The sequence below is a fragment of the Symsagittifera roscoffensis genome, chromosome 8 (genome assembly GCF_963678635.1).
Source record: "Symsagittifera roscoffensis chromosome 8, txSymRosc1.1, whole genome shotgun sequence".
In the NCBI taxonomy this organism is placed as follows: Eukaryota; Metazoa; Xenacoelomorpha; order Acoela; family Convolutidae; genus Symsagittifera; species Symsagittifera roscoffensis.
The window spans coordinates 24,348,747-24,364,497 of NC_087069.1; the positions used below are offsets into that span (position 1 = coordinate 24,348,747).

General features: G+C 36.2%; 1 protein-coding gene across 1 annotated transcript in view; it reads left to right on the forward strand.

Moving 5' to 3' along the window:
- The window catches only part of LOC134852977 (adenosine deaminase 2-like), a 95,426-nt gene extending 82,017 nt beyond the window's left edge, over nucleotides 1–13,409 (forward strand). Inside the window, exons 3-6 of the mRNA XM_063868871.1 lie at nucleotides 8,059–8,398; nucleotides 8,943–9,629; nucleotides 9,967–10,195; nucleotides 12,960–13,409. Of these exons, the coding sequence (XP_063724941.1) occupies nucleotides 8,059–8,398; nucleotides 8,943–9,629; nucleotides 9,967–10,195; nucleotides 12,960–13,161 (1,458 nt within the window). The 3' untranslated portion in view covers nucleotides 13,162–13,409. The remainder of the gene's footprint in view (nucleotides 1–8,058; nucleotides 8,399–8,942; nucleotides 9,630–9,966; nucleotides 10,196–12,959) is intronic.
- The last annotated feature ends 2,342 nt before the right edge of the window (nucleotides 13,410–15,751 follow it).

The window sequence follows — 15,751 nt, forward strand, 5'->3', positions numbered from 1 at the left end:
ATCATCCCAAGATAACCAAACACCACCTTCAACTACTCAAAATCCTCCAACATCTACACGAATTTCTTTTCAAGACAATCCATACACTTTTGAAGAACGGCACGCTCGTTTATCTGAACCACTAGAACCAGTTCAACGACAAGCATCCCTAAGTGAACCAACATATAATCTTTACCCAACACTACCACAAGAACTAAGTAGAATACGAAACCTTAGCCAAAACCAAAACACAACAGAAATAAATAGACAAATTATACATCCTCGACGCAATAGAAATTTTCAAACTCCCCGAGTTCATTTCGAAATACCTCAATCACCATCACAAACCACTCCAGAAAACACCACTGGTATCACACCAGAAACTCCTACACTTTTTTCACAACAAAGCACTTCGAGTCTACCCTCAGATTACTTAGGTTCAACACCAACATCTGAACAAATACGTGAAAATCCCTTTAACCCCACAAACCAAACATCACGACTACCATATTGGACTACACATTCATTCACACAAGGTGAACCAAATTTAGTCAATGACCCCATAGATATTTCTACGGATACAACAACATCCTCATCACTACCAGAAACATTATCACTACCATCAACACCATCAATAAGCAAATTTTCACCACTACCCTTTAACTTAAATTTTCCAAATAATCTCGACGCCAGATATCGAGAACAATCATCAATAAATATTCCTTTAAGATTAGATTGGAATACATTCACAGCACCTCCACCATTATTTGGACAACATCAAGAAAGTAACCGCCTTCATAACTGGGCACTTAATAGATTACAATATCGCCAAGATATTCACAACGATATCCGTGATCACAATATTCAAATACTCCAACAAAACAGTTTACAATTAAAATTTGAAATCACAGTTAAATTAAACAATATTACACAACATCCCTACCCATTAAATCCACCTAACATAACAGCTCAATCACTACCACCACCGTTTATAACTACTGAAGTAATATATAAATACGACAGATACACCAAAAACACAATTGGTTACATTACATTTTATAACCCATACTCAGGATTATCATACACATGTATATTCTAAAATTATTAATTTTTCTCCAACTCCTTTTTCTAGTAATCTCAAATCAAAACATAAACCCTTCCCCTCGTACAGGACCACAAGATTTATTAGTAACACATTACGATTGCGAAGAAAATGAACAAAAAACACTACATAAATATGCAATCAATCAAGTATCACAATGTGAAACAGAACCACAAGCTATAGAAACCACAGATATAATAGCAACACTCTATTCAAAAGCCCGAGCAACAACAGTTACAGGTTATAAATTCACAGCGACATTTTCCGAAAAGAAAGTACATTGTTCACAAGTCTCGAACGGAAACAAAAACCGACTTGACCATGAATCATTCTATCAAAGTAATATAGAACGTCTTTTACATCTCAATCCCGACGATTGTAAAAATGAATTACTTAGACTAAACATCACACGAAATAAAAACTCCCAAAGAAAGTTAGTTAATTTTCAAGTTTTTTCAGACTCTGTACATCAATCACAACTTGAAAGACACCAAGGACATATAAAACTAGACGAAAAATACCCGTATAACGGCGCACACGGACGATTAACCTATGACCTACACGATAAACATTGGATACCACACATTGGTATAAATAACCCATCAAACTGCAAAGCAGACACGAAAAATAAAGGATACCAAGAAATAATGTTTTTTGATTGGAAAATACAACTCGAAAAAATACAACTAACACGAGATTTATCAGATAATACAATGATCTATCAAGGAATCCGACTACCTTGTAAAAATGATCAAGGATATTGCGACCCTACAACGAGAACACAAGCAACAATTGTTTGGTTCCCCGAAGATACATGTACAACATTTCAAGTAGCAAAAATACACGCTCGTATGATAAAATTTCACGAAAAATATTTCATACAATCAATTCCTTATGAACAAGTCCATCCATCACGCAAACTAAGTTCCGATTTTAGAAACATAGACAATATAGAAAATAAATTGACACGTTTTCAAATATATCAAGAAACAGAACTTGCATGTAAATACAGGAATCCACTTCACAGAACACAATACTCTGAAATATTAGTTGAATACGAAAAAGGATTCGACATGACCACTGGAAAAGTAAAAATCGACCCATATGCCACAGGTCATCCTCTAAACGAAGGAACATCCTATATACCAGTTAATTTTGAAAAAAGCAACGGACAACCTGGTGGACATCTAAAACCTTATGACACCAGAAGCACACGCTTACAAGAATTATCACTAATGAATACTACATATTTCGGTAATATCCACTATGATATTCATTTGGATATGAAACTAGACTATACAATTAGCCGCATTTTTCAAGAAATGTCACTCTCCGAATTAGAAACACTACACCAACTATGCGAATTAGAACGAACACAAATATTACAATCACTTGCACTAGCAGTATTAAAAATACCCTACGCAGGATACTTATTATCAGGAAATAGATCAAATTTTTTAGATTACGAAGGAAACATCTTATGGTTTTATACTTGTACTAAAAAAGTATCACCACTATACGTTTTTGAAGATAAACGATGTTATAAAAGAATCCCTATCTTTTATAAGAATAAAGTACATTTCGTGGATACACTTTCACGAAGAACCTATTTTTGGGATACCGCAGTCCCATGTGGATCAGAAAATAGCCACAATGTAGTACAACTAAACCCTGATGAAAATAAATATTATCTTCTCACTCCATATCCCACATTAATGCAATCACTCAAAAAATTTTCACCAGAAAGCATTCGCGCTATCGCTCGAAACCCAAATATAGACTTACAATCAATAGGAATCTATTCAAAATCAGATATTCAACATCACATTAGAACACAACAATTCCAAGAATTATTAACACAAATGGACACTATACAAAGACAATCAATAGACCAAAATTTACGCAAACTTGCAGAAACCGCAGGATTTGCCGATATCTACACGCAAGACTATAGCGGATATTTTAAAGACATTAAAGATTATATATATCTAAACGGCGAAAAATACCGTCCCCAAGATATATCACCAATCAACATTTTTAGCTTTGTTACACTCAAAAATGAGATCCTCGATTTTCTAGGATGGCCCTACTACATCTTAGAAAAATTGACTGACTATTTTATACGCAATGTTCAACTTTATTGGATTTCTTTTCTCACTTTTAAAAGGAATCTACAATACATGTGCTATACACACACAAGTAAACAGACAAGCAAGCGTAGCACGCATACTTTTTGCAGGATTTTTTGGAATTTTTTCCACATCTATAAACAAAATTCTTTTAGACGCACAAATAAAAGAATATAACACAAAAATAACAACACGACAAAATACATACGACGAAGAACATAACAATGTCGACACACAGCCAACGGCACCACAATTACCACCCCTCCCAAATAACCATCCACTATCCCTAGTCCCACGAAATTTTCGAAATTTAGCCATCACACATAATCCAAATTTTAGACTCACCACATCACAAAGGTGAGTGTCCAACATATAATGACACATCAATCACAAGATGATAATACTTATGAACAAATTATTGAACAGCCCCATACCACCGCTTTTCAATCTCAAAATAATCATTTTTTTAGCCCACGATGAGCCGCCAACTTGGATCACTCCATCGATCAAATTCCCATCCAACCAACCTTACCTCTTCAATCCCAATAATACCACTTTTTGCTTTTCCGCCACCCGATTTTCCATCTAGCAATGTAACATCAGGCATGAATTCCGACACTAACTCACAAATTTCAGTTTTATACTCCATCTCACAGCTAAATAACTCGAATATTGAAACCCCCGATGAATTTGCCGACTCAGAACCATCTCCATCCAATAATTTTCATAACCCTTCTAATTTTTCTCAACCCCCTTTTCAACCCATATTACCCAATAACCCTGACCCCATCACTCCCACACCCTCTTATGCTTCCCAAGTTACCCCAACCTACTCTTCATACCATTCTGACCAATCATCTCATTCTCCAGACACCCCCCGAATCTCCCCAGAACTAGATAATTTTATTACCCTCCAACAACAACCCTACCACCTAAACACCCCGACCATAAACCAAATCTCCTCCACTACAAATTCATCCAATCCCCCTACACCCTCTTCAAATTATACTGAATCATTAGCACCATCATCCACATCAACTGAATCCTCACTCAACACTAATAGAGCTTACCGCACTTTTAAAAGAAAGTTCCCCAACCATCCTTTCCCAGCAAAACCAGGAACAGCCCGTGAATACATCAACCACCCCCAGCATACTAACACTAAAGAATTTTTAGCTATCACTTTACCCTCGTTTCCACAGTACACCTTAAACACCCCTCATGACGCTAACGAAACACGCAACTTTGTAGATGAATACGTTTTAATGCCCACTCTCTCTTGGACCTCATACTATCATTTCACTAACCCTCTTTGCTTACCTTTAACCAACACTTCCATCGATATAGACCGAAACAAAGACATGCTATATCGACTAACTACACCACTCACCGCTAGACAGTTTACTTACGTAGGATATAAAAAATCACTAAAAATACACACTGCACCTAGAGCTAATGAATATACACTAGAATACTACGATCACAACATCATCAGAGCTAACCAAGATCAATTCTTAGACGACGATCGCTTCGCTAATCCACAAATCACCGAGAAATTTTTCATCAAGACACCATATGTATTTACACTAAACATCTTCGACCGAAAGTTTGATCACATTATTTCAGAAGCACTAACAAACACACAAGCATACGAAAGTTTTAAAGAACGCTTCCAAATCTTTTCACTAACCTTTCATTTCCTTGCACCACACGAAAGAGATTTACACTGCTCACACGATATTATGTTGCGCACTAAACAAACACATACATACAGTTACTATCGTTTCATCCAAAATCACTTTGACCTCCACACACCCTCTCGACAACCACACCATCGTTTCCAATTCATCAATTCAAAATACACTTCACCGTATTTCCTAAATTTCACATATTGTATTAAAGACACTAACCTTCATGGTATTCTTCGTAATTATGATCCCATAACCCAAATGTACATTTTCTGCCCCATCACCAAGACCTTCAACGCAGAAGAATCCCGACCCTTCCTTATCCCGCACGAGTTTGTACAACCTATAGAAATCCCAATTTTAGAATTCATCCACAACACTAAATTTAACCACAAATTATATAACTTAATCCAAAACACACCTTATGAGTTTGCAGTAGGCACTGAAGAACTAACCACTATTAAGGCACTTCAATTGCTTTGGCCACTGCTTCAAACTAAAAATATCATCCGCATCTTAGCTAAACTACTAACAACTTCAGAACTAATTCACGACATCTTCCCCCACGGTTTTTTCCCCGACGACTAACAGGTAAGTATAAATTAAGTAAATATTACTAACTAATTACAGTATTAAAAACTCACCATTCTTTATTCATGTTTTCTTTAGATTTTTAGCCTTCATCCTAGATCATCTGAAAAATTCACAAAAGAAAAATAAAAAATAGCAAACTTCTTCAAAACTGTTTAAGACCCTATTAAACTTTTGCACCAACAATTAAATAAATATAATACCAATGCAGTAAATTAATTTATAAAATTTTCCCCAAAAGCAGTAAATCTAAATTATGATGAAAATTTGTATCTTAAAATTTCCCCATAACTAGCAGTAAATTTCCAAATTCTATGCAGTAAATTAATAAAATGCAATTGCAGTACTAACCTTTTGATATTTTCATTCATTCGCACAGAAATTCTATCCACACTCGCACAGCTCGCCCACAAAGAATTGTTTAAAATAATGAATTTCAGTTTCAAGTTTTCACACTCAACAACTCTAACATATAATAACATGTTTCAAACTTTCCTTTAACCCGGTTGGAAGGAATCATATACTAAACAAAACTAACCAACGCAGCTTACTAAATACCACAAATCATAGAATAACAGCATGACTAAGAAAAGGAAACCAACGGTACCCAAACCGGATTAACCCAGTTTAAAACTGGATAATTTATTCTTTTGAAGACTATTACAAAGTCTTAGAAAGAAATAATAAAACACAAAAAAGTCGAAAGACAAACCCATACCACAAACAATTTGCTTTTTGGAAAAAGTACATAACCAACAAGACATAAGTAAAACCACAACAAACCCAACATAAAACGTTGTCACATAACAGGACCCCTCACAAAAACCGCATGAAATCATACTCCCACACCTGGCCTAACCCACCAGGAAAGGACGTCCTGAGCATGCTCTATAGCCGGCCTAACCCACCGCGCTACATCCACGCTTTGTGACCACACCTTTATTTTTAATAAGAGCTACTCAAGGGTGAGTAACTCTTCAAAATAACCGAACTAAAACAAAAAGCTTTTGTGAAAACAACTAACTAAAATCATTATTAAAAAATATTAAACTAATAAAAGTTTTATAAAATGTAAAATCACATGATGCAATATATAGATCAGAATACAACACCAAGGACGAACATCAAAAGACAAGACGACCCCACTACACTCGAGAGAGAATGACCAACTACAATCGATATGCCGCTCACAATCACAACTCAAAGGATTTAGAGTACGACTTGACTTCGCAGAAAAGGACTTCATTGAACTAGACCAATGACCACCTCGATGTTCAAGTATACGTACAGATCCGAGTAACCAGGCATCCCCTCCACGCACAATCTCCACGCCATTCCCAAGCTAGATCAAACACAAAAGAAGTTCTCTCCGAAGAACAGAAAAACCTGACATAGCCAACCATTCTGAAATCAGAATTGATGCTGTTGCAGAGACTCAGTCGTTGTCACAAGAAGAACACAACGTCTTATGTCCTTAACTCCAGCTCCCTGGAACTTCCTTAACAAAAGGGAAACAAAAGAAAAATGATGTTCGCCAAATGCCAACGTCCATCATCCATCCTTGAATTACAGAAGAACTGTTCTAAAAAACTCTGTAAAACCCGGATGGGTGGAACCTGATCTAAACTATATTTTATGATTGGATAAATTAAATGTTTTACCAATGTAAAGTATTTAATATTAACCAATCATGATCCATCTAACTAACAACCCACTTATTTGTAAGTGCTGAAGTTACTTGTAATTTCAGCACCAGAGAGATTTGAATTTAACTTAGAAATTAGTTGGACTCTCCCGAGCACTTCAGCAGCCGCAATAAACCAGTATACCCTAGATCTATTGAGCCTAGCAGAGACTAGTTAAACAACCTGAGACTAGATAGTATAAGAGTAAGATTAGGATCGGTATTAGACTAAGAAGTTGCACGAATCTATCCGGCCGAAAATAAGATAGCGTGACGAGCAGACGGTGTACCCTATCCGAAATTACTCTATGAGTTATACACTCCAGTCCTAACTCAGAACACATAAAAGAACAGGAGATGACAGATACTATCAAAACAGCCAAAACAAGAAAAAATACTTCACAGCCGAAGTAAGCTTACTACGAGAGCAACAAACAAAATCGAAAAACGGGTTCGTATTTCGTACAATGAGTTCTTACAGTTGGATAAAAACATTCTTCTTGAAGCATTAACAGCTACCAAACAACCATTAACAGCTGCATTTCATTAAAAAGTGCGTGGGGTCTTTAAAGGTAAAATTGCAGCATTTTTCAACTAGCCAAATTGTTCAAAATTTCAAGAGAAAAAAGGAACGCAAAAAATTTTAAGAACTTTGACAGGGAGGTGGTATAATAAAATAAACAAGCAAAACTTTGACTATTTAGTCTGTGAAATAAAAAAATTTTCCGATAAATTCATAAACTATTATACAGATTAGTTACCAAACATTTCACCAAAAGTCCAGAAATAATTCTGAACTCTTTTCAAACTTGTATCTAATGTAACTCCTAAATCTAACAATCGAATCGCTTCGTATTGTTGAACCTCATTTTTTTTTCTTATTAGGAGTGGGAATGGAGATTCGGCAGCTCTCAACACCTGACTGAAAACGACAATCTGCTCAACAAAGTTTACGTGGAGCGCAAAGCGAAACTGCTGGAAAAAGGCTTCGACAACGAGACCCTCTTCCGTCACTCCGAGTACTTCACCACACGACACTTCACAAACCGGCCGACCAACGCTGTTTACGAGATCATCCGACGACTTCCGAAGGGTGCTCTGCTGCACGCACATCAGTCGGCAACTCACGACTTGAACAAATATCCGAAACTACTGCTTAGCATCGAAGGCTGTAAGATATGCGAGGGAAACGGTACCTATGTGTTGAATTACTTCGACGAAGGAGGTTCGTTGAAAGTTTTAACTAACAAAATTATTCCTCGTAAAATTGTTTTTCGTAAAAAGTGATAAGTCTTCGTATGAGCTTGTTTTGTGCTCGATTTTCAGAAAAACTTGAGAAGTTGTTTGATTTAAATGTGTTTATTCAAAAAGGACCCAAAATCAAAAATGGTCCACTAATGTTCTGAATGCTTTCGTAACCTACTCTTAATAAAATTGACGTTGATGGTACCGTCTAAACTTGCTGTTATCGCTTACTCCAACTAATTCAGTGTTTTCTTAATTCGCTCATTTCAACGTTTTCGTGTTAATTTAGATTTAGCTCGAAACTTTAGCGTATTTAAATAGAGTATTGAGTTACATCATTCTTTGAAAACACTGGCGTTGGATTTTATGAGATAATTTTTGATGATTCCCGTAAGTTTGCGATTGTTTACACAATAACCAAGAGCTATTTTTTATATTTCGTTTGAAATAATTTTTGATCATCTCGGCTCATTTTAGGGATTTCTTACCCAATGACAGAAGGCCAAAATTTTTTTTTGTTTCAGTGAATGAATCTGGAGATCACGTGACATGTCGAAAATGTCCCACTGAGACCAATAAAGCTGCTTACAAGGAGGAACTGAAGACATTGACTGCCCAGCTGAGCATGTACGATGGAACCGACTACAACAAGGAGACAATCCAGTACATCTGGGACAAGTTTGAGAACAAGTTCGGACCCACTGGCGGTGCCAAAGATGCATTCCATGTCTGGAAAGTAATGTTGGACTCCACTTTGGATCTACTAGTCGAAGACAACATTCAATATGCCGAGTTCCGAACCGGGTTTGGTGACTTGATGCTCAAAAATGGAACGGTGGTTCCTTATGATGAGGTTCTAGAGTACCTGGAGGAGCGAATTGAGTTCTACAGAAAAAAGCATCCCAATTTCTATGGGATCAATTATATTTTGTCGAAGGGACGAGTAGGTCTTACGGACGAGAAGCTGCGAATGAAGTTGGAAGCAGCCGACAAGTACTTCAAGAGTTCTGATCTGGTCCGAGGTTTCGATCTCGTCGGATCCGAAGAGAGCGGACGGACACTTAAATCTGTGTTGCCCGTTTTGCTGGACTGGAGAAATAAGTCTCAGAGTACCATGCCATTTGTGTTCCATGCTGGAGAGACTCTCTGGACTGGGTTTGAATCGGACCAGAATGTGATCGATGCGGTCATGTTGAAAACTAAAAGAATCGGTTGGTCATCTTTAAACATCATCAATTGGGGGTGGAGATAGTTGCATATGCTATTAGGAGCTTCTAAGGAGTATTCGGGATTTTATACCTTTATCAACAAAGTTGCCTCCAGGAAACAGTTGTGTTCAGTCGACTGAAAATTGTTTGATTTAACTTGAGTCAATTGTTGCGTGTGACGGGTTTTTAGCCGAAGGTTGAGTAATTTGGAAGTCGAAGTAATTATTTAACAATTTAGAACAAATTAGTTTGTTCAGCAAGCTGTTTTTCATTATATGGTTGCTTTGTTTCAAGAAGCCTAGCCTAATCTTTATCATATCACTAGCAACCTAGACTTTAGGTCACGGATACGCTCTGGATGCCCATCCCTTGATGCTCGAATTAGTACGGGAACTAGAAATTGGACTGGAGCTAAACCCTATTTCTAACCAGGTGCTGGCACTAGTTGATGACTTGAGGAACCACAGAAACAAGCGACTCCTCGACTCTGCCAACAAGCCTGGACTCCTTTCGAACAAACCACTCCGCTTCTCTGTAAACTCGGATGACTGTCTCATTCTAGGAACCAAGTGAGTTTATCGCATTGAGAGGCTAAATTGAAAGTTGATTTTTTTCATAAACTGAAGACCAAATATTTTTCAACCTTTAAGTTTCCGTTTTTAAGATTAAGATATTTAAGATATTTAATTAAAATATTTAATCTGAAATTAAGATATTTATTCTGCCCACCTACCCATAAAGCATGAAAATTGATCTTTAAGTGCAAATATATGGTTCTAAAAGTATGACACACCAATTACAGAATGTGAGAATGAACTTAAGCTAGAGCAAACAAGTGTTTCATTCAAGAACTTCAGCAATGGAAAAAACGGCTCCAAACTTTTCATTTTTGAACTAATTTATGTGAACTAAATATACATAAATAAATTTGTTTCAAGTAGTGCAATAATCCAACAATATACAGAATTTATCATTGAAAGAGTACCAACTTGAGCAAGCGCAGAAGGTAATTCAAATGGTTGAAGCGCCGCTGAGAACTTTCTATTTGAAAGTACTATCTTATATGGATCTGATTGTTGAATCTAAGTTAAATTCATTTAGGGAAAAAATTTTAAGACAAAATCTAAATTTTGAAATCTTACAGTTCACTTATCTTGCAGCTTACTAATATTTTTTTCAGAAATAATTACGAGCAAAGAAAAGTAGCAAAAAAAATAGTTAGCAGACTTGAAAATTATATTTTATGTTAATGGCTTTATTTCGATTAGCACGATGTTTCTTAGGTTTACGTTTTAAGCTTCAGTGATTTTTTAAAAAAAATTATCCTATTACTTTTTTGCCAAAAAAAATTGCTGAAGTAGTCGCAATCAATTAAATGAGTATCTCTGATTTTATGCATAAGGTTATCTATAGATTGCTTAAGGTCAATTAAAATTTCTTTAACGATATTCTTACTGAAATTAATTAGAAATTTATATAGTGTCCGTATTCGAACAGATATTATTTTTTTTGCTATTTCGTGTTAATTTTTTTTGTTGTTATTGATTTGTTTTTCTTCTAGTGATATCGAGTGATTTGTCTAATTCTGGTTTTGAAAAAACTTTGTCATTTTCATGCTCTCGTCTTATTACTTTAGAGAGTAATTTCAGCATTTTCATTTCGTATACGTGTATTTCATTGATTGAGCAAATTCCCTGCACTTTTCTCATTTTCCTGCACTTTTCTCATTTTTGTTGTACTCGCAAATTTCGCTGCACTTTTTGTTGTACTCGCATTTCCTGCACTTTTCTCATTTTTGTTGTACTCGCAGTTTTTTTAAAGCGGTTTTTTTGGCAACTCCGTATACAAATACACCATATTGTTATATTGGTTTTATAAACTGCTCAAAAATTCTAATGAGAACAGATGAGCTGAGAAACCGTCTTTTTTGATAAAAAATGGAAATGATTCATTTGCAATTTTTTCTTACTGATTCAATATATTGGTTGAAGGTAACTTTTTTAACCAAAATTAGTACCAGGTATTCAAGTGCACTTTTTAGTTCTATCGTGTTTTGGTTCCAGGTAAAACTTTCAAATTTTTTTACTGCCTTGGTAATTATTTTTTGTGCATTTCCTTTGTTTCATGTAAGTTTTTTATTTTCCATCCGTTCTGATAATAATTCAAAATCTGTTATAAGTTTTAAAATTTCGTTGAGTGTTCGAAAAATCTTAAGCGTTATCTGCATAAAGAATACATTCACTGTGATGTGGTATGTTGGGAATATCATTGATATAAATAACTCAATAGTCTTTAGAAGAGCCACGTAATGATCTATTGATAAAGCAAAGTTATATTACGTTCAAATTAACAGGTCCTATAGCCACTATAGCAAACTAACTCCCAAGCAAATTGTAGCCCTCAATAATAATACAATCACAGCGCAGATGGCTATAACTATGTTCTAGGCTGTGGGGTGAGGGGTATTTTATGTTTTTCATAATTTAATTTCCCCCGGGTCGAGGTCCCAGACTCATGTCCAGACTTTCGCGACGAATTTTTGGCATATCCAGACTTTCCAGACCAACATGAGGTATGCCCAGACTTTCGCGACCAAAACATGGCATTTCCAGACTTTCGCGACCATGATGATCCGTCGCGACCTCAGCGACCGAAGCGGAGGTGGCGCAACCAAAACAGCGCGACTTATATTTGGTATGTCCAGGCTTTCGCGACCAAGATTTGCCATTTCCAAAATTTTGCGACCAAAAAACTCAGGCGCGACTTTCGCGACCGAGGCGGATACGGCGCGACCTTGCGTTTCAGGAAACTAGACACAGACTTTCGCGACCCATGTCCAAGCTTTCGCGACCAAATTTTGGTATGTCCAGACTTTCGCGACCAAACTTTGGTATGTCCAGACTTTCGCGACCCATGTCCAAACTTTCGCGACCAAACTTTGTTATGTCCAGACTTTCGCGACCCATGTCCAAACTTTCGCGACCAAATTTTTGTATGTCCAGACTTTCGCGGCCCACGGCGCAACGCATGTCCAGACTTTTCAGACTCAAACTTTCGGCGCGACTATGCAATTTGGGTCTAAATTCGGATGCGGCGTGACCCTCAAAGTCTGGACATGAGTCTGGCACCTCGACCCGGGTCTTAATGCTCTCGGTACTGGTACTAACTCAAGGAAGGGCCTAAATAAAATATTTGAATTACTCGCTGTTCTTCTTGTTTGGGTGAAAAAAAACGCATTTGCTCCACGCCCTCGTGTTTGAAGCAAGAAAATTTTACTCTTTATTTTGTTTGTGTAAAATGGCCGAGCTTCGAGCCTTGAGTTATGATTTTCAGGCCGATGACGGATGACCTTTACGCTCTGGTGATGGCCATGACTCATAAGCATAGTGACCTTCGAGTGCTGAAGAGAATGGCCTATGACTCAATCTACATTTCTCTCTTGACTGACAAGGAAAAGGCCCTCCTTACCTCTCGCTTCGAAAGAGAGTGGAATCACGTGGTCAAACTCTTGCTTGAGGACTACAAAAACAATTGACATTGAGAACAATGAACATAAAAACATGTCAAAAATATACCGGAATACGTCAAAAATGAACGAACAATAACAATCAAAACAACCAATAACAAGATTCTCGCAAATTTTGTCTAATTTGGAACCAAGAACTTCTGTTTTGTAATTTTTGGCTATTTTTAACATTATTTTAATCAGATTTGATAAAAATTCAATCAATAAACTGAGATAATTTGATGAAGTGATTTCATAAAGTATATTCGGATATAAATACATCGATACATCGTATGTTTTTCACGCTGTTTTTTTTCAGCATGATAGCTTTTTGCATTTCCCTAGCTCAATACCAATCTTAGTCCGACTCTTAACTTTCAAAGTCGCAATAGATTTAAGAAAAAAAACTGGTAAAAGCGACGAGACGTGTTGAGATCAACTTTGTTTCAATAACGAAAAAAGCGGTCTAATAAGTTAAACTGATCAGTTATAACAAACTTGAACTGCAATTTACTCAAGGATCATCAATGGTTTCCTATGAGTAGTTCGCAGTCTACTATGTTTAGAAAAATACAAATCCGGAAACTGAATATAAAGGTTTAAGCAAGTTAGTCATTTAGTCTCTTCTACTTTTATACCACTAACCAACGATAGACCAGTGCGAAGCATGTCGAATGCAACTGCTTCTGACAACAATAGCAGAAGAGCCAATAACAACCCAGGGGGATGTCAATAATTCATGCTGATAAAAACTTTCAAAGATTTTGAGATTGTAGTTAAATCATATTTTGAAGTTTTTTGAAATTTTCGATCAGTCCCGGATCGAAGAAGTTAGCTATTTATGATTCAATCGATTCCAAAAAAAAGGGCATTTTTCGATAAACTCGACCCAGGCTTGATATATTTCGACCGACTCGGCCCAAGTTATCTATCTTTCGACCAAGTTCCACCGAGAAAAAGTTTTGTCGACTGTATTTGACCGAGAGAAAACGTTTAGAATGAGTTCGAGCCAGGGTTTTGTTCGACCGTCACTACATTTCAAACGTGTTCGAACTCGTGTTTCGACTTTGTGTTCGACTTTATGTTTCGACCAACTCGTTTTTATGTTTCAAATTTGTGTTTGACCTTATGTTTTAGCTTTTTGTTGGATTTTAAGTTTCGACTCTGTGCTTTGACCGACTCGACTTTATCTTTCGACTTTGAGTTCGACTAGAAGGCCTTCCCGACCATGTATTATTGGTCGAACTCTGACATGTGCACGAACTACCTCGGTCAAAAAATAAATCTCAAACCATGACACGGACATCCCTCATGACAACCCTCATGATATCCCTCTTGGGTTAGTGCTGGTTCTTCTGATATGGTTGTCAGATTTAGTTGCAGTCGACACGTTTCGCACCAGTCTATAGTTGCTTAGTGATAGTAGAAAACTAAGTGTCCATAGCAGAACCTGGATTGAAATAGATACGAGAAGTACCGAGGGATGTTCTGGGCTCTCAGGAGCTTTGGGACATGATAGATAAAAGACATTGGTCGTTGCCAGATTTTTTGGTTCGAACGAAACTGGATCCTTTTTGAATTGGAGACAGAACCACTGAACATTATTTGATGCACGAAAATGATACATCAACTGGAAGTAGTTCGTGGCCCCTTCAACATCCGTTAAGCGCGCAAGTAAATGATAGTAACCTCTAAAGATAGGTTGAGAATTGAGTCTTTGATGAAAATGATACAAAGAAATTATTCATATATTTTTAGCGACAACTCCCGCATCCAAATTTAGGCGTAAGTAATCGATTATAACGGATTATTATGATGATTTTTTGACAAAAGTTTCATAGAGATCCTTTCATATGAGAGGAAAGGTTCCCGCTGTAGATGAAAAATAAATTTTCCGAATCAATCATGAAATTAAATCAATTTGCTGATGTTTTGGGGTATAAAAAAGCTTAAAATATGCATCACAAAACAACTCTAGTGAGGAAGAAATAAAAAAAAAATCTTATAAATTTGAATTAATTGGAAAACTTTCAAAACAATTTTCTCATTTTTCATAGGAACCAACGTCCACAAAAAGCATAAAATATAAGCAATTTAGATGCAAATTCGAAGACAAAAATGGACAAACAAAAGCAATTATAATCAATTATAATCGATTATAATGGATTTTTGTGCAAAACTAATGAAATAGAAAGTTTAATAAAAATAATGGCTTATATTCAATTATAATCAATTATAATTGTATCGAAAAATGGACGAATAAAAAAATCGATTATAACGATTATTATGGATTATAATTAACTAAAATTTGATTTTAAAAAGAGAGATTATAATTGGTTATTAATTGATTAAAATCGATTGTTTCTCAATTTTAGTAAGACTGGTACTAAAATAGTAATTTGTTTGATTATTAACGCTTGAAACTGGATGCGGTAGGTTTAATTTTCTTAAAGGAAAAATTCAACCAATAGTGAGCTACTGCATTTCTGAAGGAGGTAAGACAAACATTTTGGAGATGGCTTTGTGTTGGATAGAAACGTCTGGCTGAGAGGATGGCAGTTTTTTAGTAGGAAGAGGAGTGACTGCAACCGCAACCTCTTTTCCAAATTAGAGTCCAAAC